Below are 21,339 nucleotides of genomic sequence, written 5' to 3'. Positions count from 1 at the left end.
TGATACTTCTGTCCCCAGAAATCTTATTAAAATAATTATTTTCAGTAGTACAGAGTTTAACTTAACGTAAGTGTGATCTCTCTGAAATTAGAATCACATTTAGCAATAAAGTTGAAAATGTTTATGTAGATTTTTAGGTTTGTTACTTGTATAAACTTAAAGTTTATTCTGATGTACGTATGCATAATCATTGTTTACTTCTAAAAAGTATATCAGCAGTCTTGTGCATAATCAGAACTGTTGCTTTGAATACCCTAAATATTACTTTCTAATAGTGTTTTATAAAATGCTTGGTTTTGATAAATTTAATGTGTTTTCTAAATTTTAATTTCAATGTACTATTCCATACTCTCCATTGTGATTGATAACCTTTTCCCCAATTTCTATTCAGATGTGATTTAAAAATTAAAAATATTAAATTTAAAAATTTAATATATATATTCTGATTGACTTTTAAGATTATTTATATAATTTTAACTAAATGAAACTTTTAAATCATTAAACAGCATCAATATTCTACTACCAAGGGTGTTTTACAGTAATTTATTTTACATCAGATGTAAAAATGACAGATCTAAAGTTTCAGGGCTCTTACAATCTTACAATGATGCGCTTGCACACATACACACACACATTTTGACAAAGATTAATTACTTACTGTAAAATACCCTTGTTGGTAGAAATATTTATAACATTCAGTGATATATAGGTTTCATTTAGTTAAAATTATCCATACAAGTTTCAGTAAGAAAAAAAATTATATGAAATGTAAAATTCATTTTTAAATAATCAGAATATTTCATTTTAATTGCTCCAGACTTCTCTCGTAAAACAAAAAAAAATGACCTAAACAAAAGTTACTCAGATTGGAGGGTGGATCCCTCATGGTGTGACCTTGGATTTGACCTTGACCATTATTTCAAGGTTAACACAATTTTTTTCAAATAGAATGACCTATTTTTGCCCCATTAATTAAAATAGCAGAAAATTTTACATCAAAATATATAGTCTTACATATGATGTTTGACTTTTTTGAAGTTCATATGGCTAACCATCAGAAATAGTGTTATATGATGTGAGATAAATGTCCTGGAATGTAAATATTCAAGGAATATTGTATGATGTTCAAACATGTGTAACTCATATAACACTATCACCTGTAATAATCAATGACAGGTTTAATTTTATATAACCTTTTTTGAATATTGCCATCATTATATGAAAAATTGAGGCATTGTAACAATAAATAAAACTGTTATCTGCTCACAATTTACTAAATATAGGTATACTGAAAAGTGGTGACTGTTTCCAATAATCACTGAGCCTATTCATTTTAATATTCTCCATATGAAAAATAGTGCCCAAAAATTAGTTACACCTGCAGAGAAAACACGGATTTAACATAGTGATGGGTTTCTTGCCCAATTTTGTCCAAAAAATTTGTCTCAGAAAAATAAATTTAAACAATTGATTGGTTCTGCTGTCTTGTAGTAGACCACCTTGCAAACGGGACTACTTAAATCTTCTGTATCACTTGATTCACTAACTTATTATTTGGGGCTGGTGCTCGTCCTGAGTAGTATTGCATTCATATGTGGAATGTGATAGGTATCGATTTCTAATTCTGAAGAAGCCAAATAATTACCCAAATTATTATCACTTCACTAAATCACACAGGATTTGTGATATTTCTTCATCTGAAACTCAGTCAGATGGATAGAGAGTGCTTGAGGGATCAGGATGCAGATCCATTACAACAATATTTTACATAATATAATTCACTAAATATTAAAAAGTATTTACAAAAACACTATACAGGAAATGGTTAATCATATAAAACTAGATCAGGCAGATTGTAAGCAAAAAATATTCCAGAATGACATGGACAAAATGGAGTCTGGTTTAGAAACCAGACTCCATTGGATAATAAACATACTGAATGTCACTAGTAAAATGAAACATATAAGAGTAGTGTTGCTCCCTCTAGATAGGCGATAAAAAAAACATCTGTCTGATGTATCAGGACCAATACACTGGCCGCTAACGTAGACAGACAGATGTTTTGGAGACATCATGTTGGCATGCAATGGGGTTAAATCAGTGGTTTTCAAACTTTGTCAATTTCAGGAGTCAACTTTGTTCACCCTTATGAATATAAAATTATTTCGTGGAACCCAGGATCATAAACAACTCACACTCCAGGTACTACATATAAAGAAAAAAGAATTTAATATTCTTTTATTTTGTTATAATAAAAGTTAAAAAAGTTTTAGAAAATAAAGTTAATATGTACAAATAGAATTTTCAGTTTTAATGACTGGGATGAGCTTGCTTTGTTTTGCACAAAACTTTAAAGTCAGGTAAACACATTTCATGTTCAGCATCAAATTTATTTCTCTCCTGACATACGTTGAAAACAACTTTTCGCACAAATATGTTGCAATGAAGGGCATTAAGGCTTTTATATTTATAACTTTTGCAGAAATTTGAGGGTGTTCCATGTAAATTTTTAACCAAAAATCAAGAAGATCTCGTTCATATTTGCATTTTAACATAAAATCTGTTGTTAGTCAGTTGATAGTATTAGTTGTTCCTGTTTTGTCAGTAATAAATTCTGATTATTACTGAAATTTTGAAAGGGTTTTTAATCCAGTAATGGGATTCTTGTAGAGGAAAGTAATTGCTGATGGTGGTTTTTAATTGTAAAATGTGCTCCTGAATTGAACTTTTCAAAACGTTGCATATTATTTGTTACATAAGATTCCCACAAATCTAATTTTAAAATTAAAGCATTAATTTTATAGTTCAGTTTAATAATATTAGCTTTAATGCCTTGAAGAGATTTATTTATTAAATTCATTTAAAGTTGTAAATACTCATATCTGCCAATAGCTGTAACCATATTTTATCATTTAAATTTTGAGCATTTTTATGTTTATCATTTAAACAAATTCTAATCCCATCTTTTAATTTGAAAAATCAATTTAAGATTTTACCACAAAATAACAATTGCACTTACACATGTAACAACAAGTTTTTATATTTACTAGATAGTTCTTTCCATAATAAACTAAATAATCTTGAATTTAATTCTTTTTTTATAAAATTAATTATCTGTACCACTTCATCAAAAATGTTCTTTAATGTTTTTGGTATTATTTTTGCTGCTAACTGATTATGATGAAGACAACAATTAAAATGTTTAATATGTGGAGCTGTTGCAATAATTCGTGATGCAGCTCCTTTTTCTCGGCCTAGTAAGGATTTTGCACCATCAGTGTAAATATGGAACATAAATCCCAGCAAGTTTAAAAATTCCTTTTCCAGTATTTTTTCCTATAACTGGTTTATAAGAAAACATATCTTCTTGCAGTGTAAATCGATGCGAAGAAGATTTTAAATGACATAAAAGTTCATGCTCACAATATTGTCCCATTTTGTTTATTCGCCTTGCCACTGTAATATCAGAAAGTGGTATATGGTGTAATAAAGTTATTTCCTGCAAGAAATTACATCTAAAACACAAGGTTTTATTAATTTTTCAGTGATAGTACATGCTTTCACTCTCCCTAGCAATTTGATATGAATTCTCAAGAGAAAAGAAGCCTCAAGAGATGCTTTGTTATCAGAAAACATTTTTTTGCTTATTATATCTTCATGTTTATGTTGAAAGTATTCAATAGTTTTATTATATAGATATTGAAGATCCAAATGTCTTTCAACTCAATTCATTTGGTTCATCTTTATTCCTGCCCAAGTACATGCAAATACTAAGTAGTTTCCATCATGTTTCCACTTTTTTGTACTGCCTTCTTATAATTTACATTTCTTCTTATCAGGTAAATGTTGTTTGGTTTCAGAAGATAAATTAGAAGCACTTTTATCATTTATTGTTTGCACAGCTTCTTCCGTGTGACCGGAGGTGTGGCTTCTCTCCTGAGGTGGTGGTCCTGATTGTGACTTGGTAATGCCACACGAGACACCATGATGGGACCACCAGGTGGGGGTGCAAGGTTTGTCCCCAGCTCCTGCGCGGACTGAAATGAGGTTGCATTCCCCTTGTTAGGTGACCTAAACTGATCAACTTATTTGGGTATAGGTCTGAATTTCTATGTTGCGTAAAACACAATTTTGATTGGTATGAGTAGCACTAATTTAACTTTTAAACTCGTTTGTTTTCTGAGGCATTCAGTCACAGACAGTGTTGTCAGATCTGTACTAGGCGTGGGGTTTGCACTTCTGTGGTTCTGGTTAGTTTGAGGGAATCATGTTAGGTTGGATGTGAAGATCTCTGTTTGAAGCCTATGTGAAGGCGAAATTTGATATGTATATACTGATGCAGATGTCTGTCTGCCGAGGCAGTTACATTGGTGGCATTCCAACCAAGGCCTGGTTGATGACTGTGAGATGTAATCAGTTAGAGAGTCTAAAGACGACAACCTTCAGTAAAGCCCCTCAGGGCTTGTAACAGAGGAGGTGGTGTGGCGACCAGTAACATCACAAGGTGGGTGTCTTACCCCTACAGGGTTGGAATGTAGCTGTGGCTGTATTGTCATTTCTTTTTAATTGTCCGGTTTTCAGCCAGAAATCTATCTGTAATGGATTTATTAAAACTATATAAATTTTATGATTAAAGCACTAGAATTACAAAAAGACTTACCCCAAACACTTTAAAACAAGTATATGTTGCCAGAAAAAATAAGTAACACAGACTTGCGAACAAAACAGCCAAATTATAAAAATGCAATTTACACACGCTAACCTTTTTAACTGCTGCTACTGAATAAATAGTGAATGTATGCTTGATACTGATCAAGATCACTGTATCCACCAGACTCAATACTTTGAGAGATGGAAAAATTATCACAGATTCATAAAATATGATAGATTGTAGTACAGTACAGTAAAAATACAATCTGAAAACAAGCATATTTATAATGAAAAAACTGTAAACATGTACGTGTGTGCGTAGCAAGAGAGGCACTGTTACTGCCAAACTCTATAGCGAGTCAGGCACTATTACTGCTGAACACATATGTGTGTGTAGCAGTTAAAACGTTTATTATGGTAAGCAGCTTGAAATGTCGACTATTCGCAGCTGGTACAAATACTCGCATTCTTATGTAACCAGTTGTCAAATGAAAATGAACATCGATAATAGTTGACACTCAAGCAGTGTTCCATTCCCCTGCAGCCCCACTCGCACTACTAGTGACCCATCAGTGTAGCAGCCAGTGCAAAGCCATGTACGCCGCAGGCGTGTTCGATTTATTCAGAATGCTTTATTTTTTATTTTCATCATTTTGATGGATATTTTTTGTATGTTTGTGGAACACCAGGGTTCTATGGAACATAGTTTGAATAAAACTGGGTTAAATCATCATTTCCCAGATCAGTTGTGGTGGTCTATATTTCTGGCCACTAAGATCACCTGATGTAACACCTTTCGATTTTTGAGTCTGAGGATGGTTATAGTAAGAAAATGACATTTATACATATTTGTTCACAAATAGCAAAATTATGGCAAAAATTCTTGAAGTAAGTCATTGTGTTCACAAAATTGTGAGGTCACAAAATTCAAAATACTGTAATTTGTATATAATAACATAACGTTAAATAGAATGCACTGATTCAATTGTTCAAATGATTGTTATGTTATGTTTCTATGATTCTATAATATTTCTATTGTTTATATGTTATATTAGTTACGTAAAAAGAAATATTTTTGCAAAAAATGGTCCTGCTAGGCAGTGCTGGGGTCGAGATATTTTTAAAAATGTTATTTTGTGGTCCAACTTGGCTCATATTTAGAATATGTGTTACTTGCATGGAAAAAAAGAAATCTGCAAAAACTACACCTTATAGGTGGCGCCAGTGTCAAGATATTTACGAAACAAACCAACAAATATACAAACAGACTTTCTTATTATAAATATATATATATATATAAAAGGCAATGTTCATGCGTGTCTGCTATAGACAAATAATTACTAAACAAATTTATGCACAAGAAAAAGAGAAAAATGGAAAGGGGGAAAAAGGGAGAAAAGAGATAGAGAAATGGGGGAGAAAGGTTGAAAAGGGATCAGTGAAAAGTTAAATTTTGTGAATTCCATAATGATCAATTTTTTAATGTTTTATCTAACTTTCATTTCTGTATATTTAATTATATATATATATATATATATACTCAAATCTAGCAATGGCAAAGCATTGCCGAGTCATCTAGTAATACATAAATTACTATCGTGCAAAAGAATATATAATTGTACAATAATAAATATTAATCATATGTTACAAAATAAATAGTAGTGCATACAGGTCATTGTAATACAAATGAATGCTAGACCAATTCAAACAACCCACTGGGTTGTTCTAGTGGTGAACACCTTCCCAATTCAGCTAATTTGGAAGTCGAGAGTTCCAGCGTAGAACTCTGTAATATGGATTTGGATATTAGATCATGGATACCGGTGATCTTTGGTGGTTGGGTTTCAGTTAACCACACATCTCAGGAATGGTCGAACTGTGAGAGTTTACAAGACTACACTTCATTTATACTCATTACATATCATCCTCAGAAGTATTATCTGAGTGGTATTTATCGGAGACTAAACAGAAAAAGAAAGAGAAGACAAATTCAAACAATAATACCATATTGTGTTGAGTTAGCATTCAGCAGTACGTAACATATTGTATGAACATACGTAATGTTCATTTACATAAAAATTGTTTTCTTGAAAAACTAACTTATTGTATGCCTTTACAGTCAGTTTATTTTAGGATTATTATTATAGGATATTTTTTAGTATTGTATTGTTTGTACATCCAATGGCCAGACTAGGCATATGGATATTTTGGCCATATGCCAATGTTTATTTTGTGTCCAACATCACCATGGATGCATAAATGTGGGATTTCTTCAAAGTGTTATTCCTGGGGCTCAACTAGAGTGAAGATGAATTCAATGGCCAGACTAAGAGTGATGCCATTGACGATCTATACCTAGGATCACTTGGATCTAGGATTTCATTTAAGTGTTGTTCCTGGGGCTTAACTTAGAGTGAAGAATTCAGTGGCCAGACTAGCGTGATGCCAAACCCACCGGGTTGGTCTAGTGGTGAATGCGTCTTCCCAAATCAGCTGATTTGGAAGCCGAGAGTTCCAGCGTTCAAGTCCTAGTAAAGCCAGTTATTTTTACACGGATTTGAATGCTAGATCGTGGATACCGGTGTTCTTTGGTGGTTGGGTTTCAATTAACCACACATCTCAGGATTGGTCGAACTGAGAATGTACAAGAGACCACACTTCATTTACACTCATACATATCATCCTCATTCATCCTCTGAAAAATTATCTAAAAACGGTAGTTACCGGAGGCTAAACAGGAAAAAGAAAGTACACAATCGCTACCACCGGGTTAGTCTAGTGGTGAACGCGTCTTCCCAAATCAGCTGATTTTAAAGATGAGAGTTCCTGCGTTCAAGTCCTAGTAAAGCCAGTTATTTTTACACGGATTTGAATACTAGATCGTGGATACCGGTGTTCTTTGGTGGTTGGGTTTCAATTAACCACACATCTCAGGATTGGTCGAACTGAGAATGTACAAGACCACACTTCATTTACACTCATACATATCATCCTCATTCATTCTCTGAAGTATTATCTAAAAACGGTAGTTACCGGAGGCTAAACAGGAAAAAAAGAAGACTGGCGTGATGCCAATGGATATTTTGGCCAAACATCACCATGGATGCATGATTTTAATTATAAAATAGACACATCTTATAATTAGTGAATCCTGGTTGGAGTATTATATATCTAGTATTTATGTAAATACTAGATATAAGATGTTGTAACCTCAACTCCAATATAAGATTGCAAGTTAATCAAATCCTTTTTTATGTTTTACTCTGGATCCAATTGAAGATTTAAGTGTAATTATAATTTGAAGAACACAAATTTAAATTTGTACTATCACAAATAAATCTTCAAATCCGCAGAGGAGAACCAAATATTCACGAAATTGTGAGTCAAATAGCATCTGCATCATTTCTACTATTCTAAATACTGTAATTCATATAATAACTTTAGATTAAATAATTCACTTGTTCAAATAATTGTTTAATGTTTACTTTTTACATATTAATTAAATTATATTTTTTAATGTTTTTTTCATTGTTGTGTCATATTTATTATAAATGAGATAAGATGAACATGTGTAATTATGAATGTGAGAAGAAACAATACAACAATCTTAATGAAATGCATCTATTAACATCTGCTGTACCTAGGCTAACTAAATATACAACTGTAAAAAAGAAGAAAACGAGACAGTACCAAAATATATTATAAATATAAATAAATAACATATGGGGCTGAACATTCTGGATTAAAAACCAGTTTTCATTTCCCCCCAAATAAAACTAAATAATTCTACATTATCTCAACTGTAATAGTTTTATTAATGTTATCTGTAATGAATTATAATAATTTAATAATATTGAAAATATAACAATAAAATAAAATTTTATCAAAATCATGAAATTATTACAATAAATAATATTGAAAAATAATTTGCATTAAAACAGATGTGGTAATTAACAAGTCACTGTTGTAAATGTAAATAAAAAGTATATAATAAATGCTAATAAAAACTAGAATCGCTGTAGCTATGAAAGCTTTTAATAAAAAAAATAGTATTAAGATTGAGTTAAAGTGAAAAAGAAAGACTAGAACATTTGAAATATGAGATTGCAGGGGTCTGGAAAAGATATAATGCAGAGAAAATTAAGTTAATTTAAAATTAAATTAAATTAATTAACTTAATTTTAGGACTGAATGAGAATAGAATAACCAGAGAGGTTAATTAATGGAAAGCTAATTGGTTGGAACATAAATTAAATCAGTGCTAGAATATGTAGAAATGAGAGGCTAGAATAGGTTAGTAGGTTAGAATATACAAAAAGAAAATGAGATTGATCTGAAAGAAATGGAAACTATCAAGAACTCTTGAAACATCAAGTTTAGCTAAAACAGAAGAGAATGTGGAGATAGACATGGCATAAAGGAACTGGTTGCAGATAAGCTTATGATACATTTAAGATTTGTTCAAAAAATAACTGGACTTTTAATTACACAGCTAATTTCAATAAGTGCTCAGTATCAGTGTGTAAAGCAAAACCTAATACATCATATCCCATTAAGACCTTGTAGTCTGTGCCTATTTAAGTAAGTTGTTTCTGTTATTTTGGTATTTTTAGAATTGGTGATTTATGCAAGCAACCTATTTACATGAAACTTTGTGTTTGTGTAAACTTGGAAAATTTTTTATTAATCCATATGAATTGCTAATGCATGTTTACAATGATGATTAAACTTACTAATGTTACAAGTGGTTTACACAATTTAAAAGTAAATAATGAGCAGTAAATAATGGTCCATGCTCATGAAAACTATTAGACATCTATCTATTGTAAAAGTCAAAGAACTTGTTCATATCGCAGTTCAACTGTGCAGCAAGTAGCAGATGACTGACTACATTTCATTTGGCTCATACCAAAATATTCTTGCTAAAATATTACAACAAATTTCACGCTCTATAAACACAGAGATGGGTAATAGTTTTGCTTGGTGTGTCAAAAGTAGTATTGGCATGAGGAAATAGTGACATTGTAGTCAAGAAAATAGTCACTGGACCAGCAGTCCATCTTCACCCTACAGGTCAGCTAGCTTTCTAAACTTTAACAGTTACAAAATAAATGAATATACCCTCCTGATCAAGAAGTTTAGCCCATTAACAAAACACTGTTGCTTCTAGTTTGTGGTTTCCTATGATACACTAGAATTTGCTGTGTTTCAACAGATAAACATAAGTTCCATGTATGCTTGTAATTATTGATGTGTTAGTGGTAGTTGAGCAGATTGCATGTAATACAAACTTCTAAAATAGTAGATTAAGGAATGATGTAGCAATCTCCATCCAGCTGTCAATTCCTGTGTTCATTTTTTACATTTTTAATTAATTTATCAACTTGTAGATCTCATTCATTCCTAGTTTAATGGGATTTTGTAATTCTTTGTGTTTAGGGAACTGTAGCTCAGCTTCAGGATATGACTGGTTGGCGAGGTAGTGAGGTATTGTACTTTGGTGATCATCCATATAGTGATCTTGCAGATGTTACATTGGAGCATGGCTGGAGAACTGCTGCTGTTATTAGTGAGCTAACCGTAAATATTCTCCAATTCATAGCACTTTATATTTGAAATGCAATTTTTTTAGTCATAAAAAAAGTATAGATTTGTCACTAAGATCTCTAATTATTGTGCTAAAAGTAATTATCTTGTCATTTACATGAGTATTTTGTATAAGTATGTCACTTTCTAGCACTGTAATTAAGCTAATGGTCCGAATGTTTTATTGCATTTATTAGTTAAGGTTATCACCACTTAATCAGTTATTTAACATTAAGTTAAGCTATGTTTACATGCTTGAAGAGGATTCTTATGTTTGTGCTTACACAGTAGTACCTTCCCATTACCACATCCTTAAAAGACATAAAGTTGATCATTTGATCTGTGGTAGAGTGGTATTGCCAAAAACCTGCTTGATGTGGTGATATCAAGTTTTCTTTTTCCAAAACCCAAACGAGTCTATTATTAATCATTTTTTAGAGTATTTTTCCCATAGCGCACGTCAAAGAAATAGGACGGTAGCTATTGGGGTCTGTTAAATTTTTATTTTTCTTCGGTACTGGAACAACATGAGCTTTTTTCCACTGCTGCGGGTACATTCCATCCCGCCATATTTGATTATACAGTTCTAATAATCTGCGTTTTGCAATGGTATTCAGCTGCCTGATCATATTATAATGGATTTCATCCGGACCAGCAGCTGTGTTGCCTGCTTTCTCCAATGCATTCACGAATTCTTTCATTTTAAATGGTACATTATATGAGTAATTATACTCAGTTCTCAAATTTAGTAGACCTTCAAGTTCTTCTTTTTTCGTCCAAAAATCTTCTTCGTAGTTAGCCGTTTTGCTGGCCTTCTCGAAGTGATTGGATAATAACTCTGCGATTTCGTTTGGAGTGTCCTTAATTTCATCTTCATCTTGAAGGCTAGTTATGGGAGCAAAGTTTTTACACCCACAAATTGCCTTCACTTTCCTCCAAACATCTGATGCAGTAGTGGTTCTGTCAATGGATGACATGTATTGCTGCCAGGATCGTTACTTTGAGTCTATCATGAGACGTTTTGCATACGCCCTGTATTTTTTAAAGGCAATAAGATTATCTGTGGTAGGACGTTTCTTAAAGGCGTTATACACTCTTTTCTTTCTTTTAATAGCTTCACTAATTTCATCGTTCCACCATGGAACTGGTTTCTTTGTAAGTTTCCCAGATGTTTTGGGAATATATCTCTATGCCGAGTCAAGTATCGCATTTGTTATAGCGTCAACATCGTCCTCGATAACTCCAGTTGTTTTGGTGAGTATCGTCTTAGCCATGAAGCTCGTCCAATCTGCCTTATCAAACAACCATCTTTTAGAGATGGGATATATTTTCCTTGTAACATCAGTTACAATTTGCACTGGGAAATGATCGCTTCCATGCAAATCGTCGAAAACATGGAATGTGTACCTCGGTGCTATCGATCGCTTACGAGAGTAAGATCTATACAGGACGTCTGTATAGCTTCCGGTCTCCGAATCGGAGACAACCGAAGCTGCCGATGACGACAGACATGGGTCGGCGCCGGTTTCAGGCGTCGATTGCGAGGCGACAACCTGGCCAACCCCGACACAGTGATCGCGCCAGTCACCGCCTGTGGAAGGGGGGGCACTTCCCCCCCCCCTGTGTGTGGTTTTTTGTGGCCTCTGTGGTTTAGAGGCCACCTCAGTTGCAGGAGGCTTGAGAGCCTCCATAACAGACTGCGAAACAGTCACTTTCTTCTCATCAACTAAAATCTTTCTAAGACGGACTTGGACTTCTGGTTTAGCATCCTTTTTCTTCTGAACAGGAGCAACTTTCTGTTTCGGAGATGTATCTTCAGGAGGCTGTACTAATATCTTTGGCTTAACAGGTTCTTTACTATTGAAAGGCTTCATTTTATTTTCAATGATTCTTTCAATCATGTTAGCCAAAGTAGGCGCAAGTTTGCTGATGAGCTGACTTGACAGCAACCGGAGCAGAAGCAGGAACAACAGCGGCAGCCTGAGCATAAGTTGTTGTTCTCTAGGCTTGCGGGCGTTAACAATCTTCTTCTTTGCTTCGAAATAGTTGACCTTTTACAGGGTTTTTACTTCCTGCACAGCCACCTCATCTTTGTAGACAGGACAGTTCCTGGATCTACAAGAATGCGTTCCCTTGCAATTGATGCGTGTGGGAGGCTCTTTACACGGCTCTCCCTCATGCACCTCATCGCCGCACACGCATATTTGTGGTCTCTCACATCTGACAGCGGTGTGGCCAAAGTGTTGTAAAACAAATGCTCGCACATCCAATTAGTGTATTCCCACTCTTACCTTCTCCGGCAAAGTAGGCCGGTTAAATGTGAGAACATGAGAGGCTGAAGGTAGGACTTCGCCATTCCTTCTCATGTTCAATCGGCCTTCCAGTGAAGGTTTTTCTAATTTCCTTAACAGGGCCTCCAGCACATTTATTTATTTCCCGAGCAATAAGGAAGCGACTCTCCTTTGAGAAATTACTGTCTTCCTTTGTGATTATTAAATATTTCGGCTTCAGAATGTTGCTCTTGAAAAAAGCTTTTTGCAAGCTTTTTCTAGCCTCAATTTCTATTCATCGAGATTCTGCACTCAAGGCGAAATGGCCAGTTCTAAACGAGGGTGTTTTCGTGAACCCTCTGCCACATTTGATTGTTCAACTTGCATGAACGTTTGATCCGTTCTGTAGTAAGGCTAGCCGCCGGGGTACACCCCCACTCCAGGGCTACCAACCCTGGAGGTCCGTTCTGATACTCCGGTGGAATCGGCATATGTCTTGGCAGAGAGCGGATGCGCAGTCTCTGCACTGACTCCAGGCCCTTACACACCGAGGTTTTCAGGGCTCCCATGCCCCGAAAAACCATGGGCACCTTAACTACATGCTTGCCATCACGGGGGGGCATGTGCACAACGAAAGGCCTCTGTTACACCTGCAAATAACTTCGACCTAAAATTCGGCCTGTAGATGTAATTTGCCCAAAAATGAAAATGTCCGAGAACAACACTCGGAACCCCGTTAGCCAGCTGCATGTATTGTATGTGAGTACAGCTGTTGCCGCCCTGGACGTGGGGATTATCTACCTCAGGGCATTATTATTATTATTTTTATTATTATTATTGATTTGTGTGTTTGTAATTTGAACAATGGTTAAAGAAGCTAAACGGAAAAAGAAAGAAAGATATTGAAATATAGTGTTTATAAATATTGTGAATTTCAATGAGTTAAGGAATTACTGAACTTCCAAGTATGGTAATTAAAAAAAGCATGAAATTGAAACGCTATATTTTTCAATATTTCTTACACTTATAAAAATTAAACTTACATATACATAGACAAAGAGATATAGACTTAAAGAGTTCTTATAGAACTTATAGAAAGTTATAAAGAGCAGACTGTAAAACTCTAAGATGATGGTTAGGGCTTATGACAAAAATCTAAAAGGTATGATAGGTAAGTTTCATATAGAGGATTCCTTGATTACAAAGTGATATACCGATCATGTTAAAAAAATTAAATGTGGTAACAAATAAAGTTACACTGTTTTTTTTATTTCTAGTATATTTAATTAACATATTGATTTATTGAAATTCTGTTAGCATGAAATAAAAACATTGAACAAAGAGAAGTTCAAGAAAAATGTTAATTGGCTACAGATGTTGACACAACTCATAGAAGATTGGCAAGATGTTGATGACCCTGAAGCTATTGCTGCTGTAGAAGAATGGATGAAAGAACGGGATCAACTTAGGTCAGTTAAATTCAGAGTAATCACTTACAGTTTTTAAAGTTTCAATTTATATAATCTGAAAAAAAGATTGTTGAATGAATCTCATATTTATTGTTCTGAGGTCGATTGTAATTATTTTATTTTTGTGTAAAGTAGATTAGGGAATGTTTCTGATTCTTTAGAGGTCCATTTGGAAAAACCACTGTTCTTAAAATAATAATCAACTTAATAAGAGAAATAACAAGTCCATTTGAGATAACTGAAGTCTAAGAAATGAATAACTGTCTTGGATCAAGAAATTCAGCAGAATTCAATATTTATATCAGTAAAATTAGTCAAGAAAAGTATTTATTTATAACATTGAGATTTTTTAATTATAATACCTAATCATTCTGAGTTATTTTTATTATTTAAAAACTTGGTATTGATTAGACTTCAGAGTTCTTCTTTAATAAATATGATAAATCAAAGAGATTCCAGCAATTTCTAAATTACATTGATATGAAAATTTTTAGTAATTCAGGTAAATTTAACAATTTACTATGTGACATCTTTTTTTTGGGAGGGGGGAATGATGTCACAATACAATGATGTCATTTATTTTCTTTTTTGTTGAGCAAAATAATACTTAAGTTACTTGAAACACACCAGGGATTTCCATTTTGTCTCCAGCTGCTGTTCTCAGTAATTGAGTTGCTTATCGTAGTTCTATGAATAATTAACTTTTTGACATTATTGAAAAAATGATATTTGGTTGTTAGCTTTTGCAGTAAATTGAACGAAACATCCCTCATTAGTAAAATCTCCTTTTACCGTTGTTGCTGTCCAACCAGAGTACATTATTGTTGTCCAATTACATCTACACAAAACTTTCTAGTTGTAATATTCCCTTTTTTTCATATTCTGCACTTAGTTTTCACAACAAGCATCAAAGTATTTTCCATCTTTTTAGTTTTGTCAATCATTGTGTAAGTTTCTCAGAAAAAGATTGTTATTGTGGACTTTACTACATAATACAAACATGTCACAAATTCATGCTCCTTTCAAATGTATCATTTCCAGAATTTAAATTCTTAAACTAATAGCTTTAAATTCAAGTGCTTTTATTTACTGTTATGTAAATAACCCAGCCTCTTCGTCCTGTCAACTTTACTAAAAGTGCATTTAACATCTTATTTTTTTTTTATTACCTCTTTCCTTCTTTGTCTTAGGTAAATAAATAACTGTTTCATCAATTGACAAAGTTCATATGAAATAATACATTCAGATGATGGCCAAAGTTAATCTAATTATTTAAAATGAAAACTTATCCTTTTCTATATCCCTTATATACATTTTGGCATTAAAAATTTATCATTTATTTTAAATTTATCAATTTATTTCTGTTTTATGAATTGGTTTTGTAGAAGTTTCAGTAATGTACAAGACACATTTGTAGTAGTATTCTTTAGTGTCATTCAGGTGTCACAGGCTGCAAATAAAATCTTCACCTTCCTTACTAGGTGATCTAATTTTATCATACCTTCTCTGGAATTATTCAATTTATAAGGTATTGCGGTGCTCATATCACATACATTTTACAATTGCAAATATGCTTATGTACCAGTACAAAAGCATCTGCTGCTGTATACTTGAGAAGGTTGCACTTGAAATAAGTGCACCCTCCAAGATTCAGTGACTAGTCATTCCTTTTTCAACTTTAACTCGGGCCAGTTTTGTCGGTAGGAAATAAATCTCTTAAAAATGGTATAATAAATTTGATTTTTCTGATTCTCTTGTTGCACTGCCTGTTGTGGCTCTCCAAATTGGTTTGACCTCATTTTATTCAACTGGAAAGCTGTTGTCCATGGTAATTTTATGTATTTGGTATTTATTTTACATGTTATATATTATTTGTACAATTAAATTTCTTTGCTGAACTTTGATTTTGGTTCTGCTTTAATATTACTAGTTACATAGCTATTTTTTATTAAATATGCCACAGTTAAATTTGAAATAGCTAACAGAATACTTATTTCTATTTGGTCAATTCATATTGCTTCTTAAAAAAAATCTCATGTGGAAAACAAGTTCCTTGTACACCTATTAAATTACATTTACAAATTTTTTTTTAAAGTGAAAAGTACATAAAATCTTATTTCATTGAAAACTTCTGATATTTTTTTTTTTTTTTATTGAATTATTCATTGTAAAACATTTTTTACAATGAGAGGTTAATATCCTAAGATCCCCTAAGATCCAAATATTTCATTAATTAAAATTTTATTTGGCTATAACTCCGGAACCAATGAAAATAAGTACCACTTATGAAATAACATTGAAAAGCTCTTGATGAGAACCTATTACTGCTGTTAAGAAAAAGTCCAAAATCCAAATTATTGTGGATTTTGGGCTTTTGCTGGACACTTTTGGTTTAGTCGATTGCAATCAAAAGGGGAGGTGCACAACTGAATGTTAACAACAGTCCTAAATCCAAAATTTCAACATCCTACGACTAATCTGTTTTAAATTATGCAAGATACATACATATGTATGTACAGACATCATGCTGAAACTAGTCAAAATGGATATTTCCGTTGAAATCTGGAAACTGAAATTTTTCATGATCACAATACTTCCTTTACTTAGTACCAGGAAGTAAAAAATATAAGCACCAAATGATTATCTAAATTAGTTTTACATTTCTTGGTTTTTATGTAAAATATGTAAAATATTAATTATTAACATGACTTTTAAAACATTTCATTATAATGTTTATGTATCCTTTTTTGAAGAGTCTATTGCTACTTTTATTTCTCTGAATTAGTACTGAGATTTAGTTTCATTAACTGTAAGATCAAGGTATAAATTTTTTCAGTTATTTTAATTTCTAAAAAATTGCAAAAACTTTTCATAATCTATTTTTTAATTCTAATTTACGTGTAAGTTTTTCTAACATGGCACCGTTGGTAAAACACAATTATATATAATATAAAATGCTTACCAATATATTATTCGTTTCCCTCAAGGACTTTCAGCTATCTTCCATCTTCAGGAGGAATTATAATTTACGATTGAAATATTTAAAAGTAGAAAACTCACATATTTAAATTATATACATAACAATTGATTGTCATTTTGTAAAAGTTGAGTAACTATGTCCGTATTGTGATACTATTATAATACAGACGTATTTATTTTGACTTAAGACTTAACTTTTACAAAGACATTCAATTGTTATGTACATAATTTAAATATGTGAGTTTTATACTTTTAAATATTTCAATCGTAAATTATCCCTCCTGAAGATGGCAGAATAGCTGAAAGTGCTTGAAGTAAACGAATAATATATTTGTAAGCAGTTCATATTATATATAATAATATAATTAAAATGCGTCTAATTTTATATTAATGTGCTGTTGTTATTTGTTGTTTTAGGCAAGATATTAAACGTATCTTCAACAAACAATTTGGCAGTGTATTCCGTACATATCATAATCCAACATACTTCTCTAGAAGATTATTTAGGTTTGCTGATATATATACATCTAGTGTTACCAATTTATTGCAGTATTCAGTACATCACACGTTTTATCCTCGTCGTGGGGTAATGCCTCATGAATATAGTGCTCTCTTTGTCTAATACTAACATAAGTATAATTTTTATTGTTATTGCTCATTAGCCATAATTTGATAGGTAATTATGATTACATAGAATTTAATCAGCGATGTATGTGTAATCTCACCACTTTTATCACAAACACGTGTAATCATTTATAATTTTTTTTGTTTTTCCAGCCCTTCCCTATCCTTTCATGATGTTTAGGTGTGTAATATCATTACTCCTAATTCTAACTTTTTAAAGAATCCTGAAATAATTTCTTTTACATTACTTTGAGACAGATGAATCATATATATAGTTTTCAAACATTTTGAACTTAAGAAATTTGAGTCGTGTATTGCAGGATCTGCCACATCATTGAGTGTAAACCATTTAGACAACTCTGTTTGACAATGGTTTTAAACTTTTAATAAATAATAATTTGTGAAATAATTAAAATTGAGGAAATAAAATATGAATGAAGATGTGGCAATAATAAGACTTTCTATTGAAGTGAGCTTTTGTTTAAATTTTAGCACTAATTGCATCATTTTGTGATTTTTTTTTTTATGTAGCCTTTCACAATGATAGCCCAATTTTATGTTATTTTTTTAATGTAGTCAGAAATGTATGAGATTTAATGAAAAACATTCCTGATATGGTAATACATTTTTTCTATTACAAAAGATGATCAAAGCTGAGGTTGAGGGTTTTTTTAAAGATTGATCGAGTTTTTGTGTATGCAATTAGATCTGTTAATGAGTTAAAATAGTGATTGATGACCGAGTAATAATGCATTGCTGGGAAATAAACCCAGGTCCTAGGTTCAGTTTGTTTTTCAAATAACTGCATTATGTTTTTTGGTCATCAATTATATGATAAATGTATTTTTTGGCTTCAGAATGAAATAAATGAGTGCTCAGTTATCTTTATAGAATGTTTATAACATCAGCATATATTTCTCATCATACAATTAATTATATTGCCAATCAATAACTAATTATATTGCAAACTCAAATCATATTTCTTTCATATATTCATTTAATATATACGTATACTATATTTTAAGATTCTAGTTTAGTCAATTATTTTAACAATTATAATATACTGTGTATCATTTATGCTAGTCTTAATTCATTGTGTTCAACAGGTTTTATAAATGAATTTTATTTGATGTAGTCTACACTGCTTCAGAATGTATATCTTTTATGTAGGTTTGCTTGATTTTCATTTTTATGATTATGACTAAAATTATGATTGTTTATACTTATTTGATGATGCATTCTAATTTACTCCAAGAAAAGAAAATACTTTATTTTGTTAATAGATAATATAATATGCTTTCTTTTACATATTAAAGTGTAATCTATTTTTTTCAATTTTATATTCATTAATGCTTTTTCTGTTGCTCTCTTTACAAATTTACATTTTTATTTATTTATTTTTGCATAAATTATTAATGTCTGTGAAAGATTTGCAGAGTCCAAATTAATTTGTATTGATGATATTCATAGTAAAATGTTATTTTAGAAAAGAGACAAAATGCTAATAAGTTTAATGATGTTTAATGCTGTATGTTACTATGAAGGTATGTGTTATTCACTTATAAAACTGCTTAGTCTTATAAATGAACTTATTTGCATATTAAAGCATAAAAATGAAAATCATATCTACAATATCTATCGGCTTTATTACTATTACTGTTATCGTTATTTTACTTATTATCTGCCAGTCAAGATTTTTGTTGTCATAATTTATTGTTTTTGTTGTGCCATAATTAAACATTTGTTTTTCATACAAATATCATAAAGTTATATGGAAAGAAATTGGTTAGATTTATTTTAAACCTTTATATAAGAATTGAATTTATTCAGATTTTAATATTATACTATTATTTCATATATTACTGAGGATTGTTATGTAAATTTGTCGCTGGTCTGATTGCTTCAGTCATTATAAAAATTCCATATTATAATTGACTAAATGTGATTGTCTATTATAGTTTTAAATGGTTAAGAAATCTTGAAAGATAGTTAATTTATTTAATTTTTTTTCTTTAATCATATCTTACTGGGAATTAAAACAAAATCACTGGTCTTCTAACAGAAAAGACTAATTAAGTCAATATTATTGATTCAGTTTTTTCCTTTGTGTGCCATGCCTCCTATTAGGTCCATCTTTTTCATTAGGTTCTATTAAAAAGGGCAAATTAATTTTTTTACTAGTTCACAAAATATATTTTTAGTTAATTTTCAACACAAATAATCTGCTTCCTCTGTGACAGACTAGTAGTGTCCCAGCCTTTCATCTGGAAGATGTGGAGTTCAAATCCCAGCCTGACATGACATTTTATTTACATTAAAAAATGTTATATTCTCATGCACAAAGTGTGAGCTTATGTGGTGAATTAATTATCTCCTAAAATCTAATGAGACTTTGGAATATAAAACATTAAAAAAACCTGAAAACACAACCACACACTTGCACATGGTGCTTACAGGATGTGAAAAAGCACTGGATTTATACTGTCCATGAATACTCATTCGTGCATGGTTGAGAGTATTCGTAAACTTCTTAGTTAATCATGTTGGCAATTTGTCAGCTAATTTTCTAGTATTTTAATTAAATAAAGTGATCTATTTCTTCAATTTTCTAGTCTTAATTAAATAAAAATAATCTATTTCTTTGTTTTATGAAAAAAAGACCTAAGTTATGAAGTTTACTTATGAAATATATTTGTTAAATTTATGTACAATTTATCCCCTACATCAATAATTGATTTAGAATATTTTATTTTACTTTTGTATCGGTTAGATTAATTTATATTTTGTTTTCATTTTATTTCATTTATCATCTGACGTGTTTATAATCTGAAAATTATAATTTTTTGCATAAATTCCTCTGTTTTAGAATAGATCTGACAAATAAAGTAACTGTACAATTTTTGTTTTAAACACATAATGAAACACGTTGCATATATTTAATGTTTTATTTAAAAGAATAATAATAAAATTAAAAATAGTTAAGTTACATCCATTTTATTAAAGGATATAAATAATCACCAAAAAGTATTAATTTAAAATGAGAATAATAGTATCAAAATATAAGTATAAAATAAAACATAATTGTCTAATCAATACTAACTGAAATACAAATAATTTGTAAAATAGATCTATTTATTATTAATCTTTCCACTTCCAAAAGTGATGAAAGTTCAAACAAATTTAAAATTCCATCAAAAAAGTAACTACAAACTAATAATAAAATATAAACATTTCTGATGCACTAATGTATAATACAGAGTCAACAGTAACATTCTGACTCCCACTAGTAGAGATAGAAAAGCTGCTGTACTACCACATGTATCTGCATGGTCAGCAGGTTATATGTAATCATAGACCACATGTCTGCAGGTGCTCAGCACTGAATGTGTTAATTTGATCAACGGTTAACAGTAAGATCAATTTTACTGAGGAAGTTTTAGCTAACTGGAAATGTCTAAATATTTTAAAATTTTCTGCAGACAATTAATGATATATCTACAACACAAATTTAACTTCATAAACATTATAATACAATTCACTTAATTGCTTAAATAAACCGAATGCAATAGGCACTTTAAATTCACAAATACATGAAGTATCACAAATCCAGCTACATGAAGTGCCACATTATTATCCAGTCAGTAATATCATAAGGCAGTAATAAAAAAATTATAGGCGATTCTAAAAATGAATACAATGAAAGAAATATTTACTGCTAAATATTATAAGATTTAGATTGTTCAGAGCAGTACACTTAAAAT

General features: G+C 31.3%; 1 protein-coding gene across 2 annotated transcripts in view; it reads left to right on the top strand.

Annotated features, from left to right (window-relative positions):
• Positions 1 to 20,426, top strand: part of Nt5c (5' nucleotidase C) — a 111,453-nt gene extending 91,027 nt beyond the window's left edge. For both annotated transcript variants that reach the window (XM_075363140.1, XM_075363048.1), the window contains 3 exons: positions 10,090 to 10,230; positions 13,824 to 13,975; positions 17,372 to 20,426. In XM_075363140.1, coding sequence (XP_075219255.1) covers positions 10,090 to 10,230; positions 13,824 to 13,975; positions 17,372 to 17,576 — 498 coding nt within the window. In that variant the 3' untranslated portion in view covers positions 17,577 to 20,426. The remainder of the gene's footprint in view (positions 1 to 10,089; positions 10,231 to 13,823; positions 13,976 to 17,371) is intronic.
• Positions 20,427 to 21,339: the final 913 nt, after the last annotated feature.

Source organism: Lycorma delicatula, chromosome 1 (assembly GCF_047948215.1).
Source record: "Lycorma delicatula isolate Av1 chromosome 1, ASM4794821v1, whole genome shotgun sequence".
Taxonomy (NCBI): domain Eukaryota; kingdom Metazoa; phylum Arthropoda; class Insecta; order Hemiptera; family Fulgoridae; genus Lycorma; species Lycorma delicatula.
This window is presented reverse-complemented; position numbering and strand designations above follow the sequence as displayed.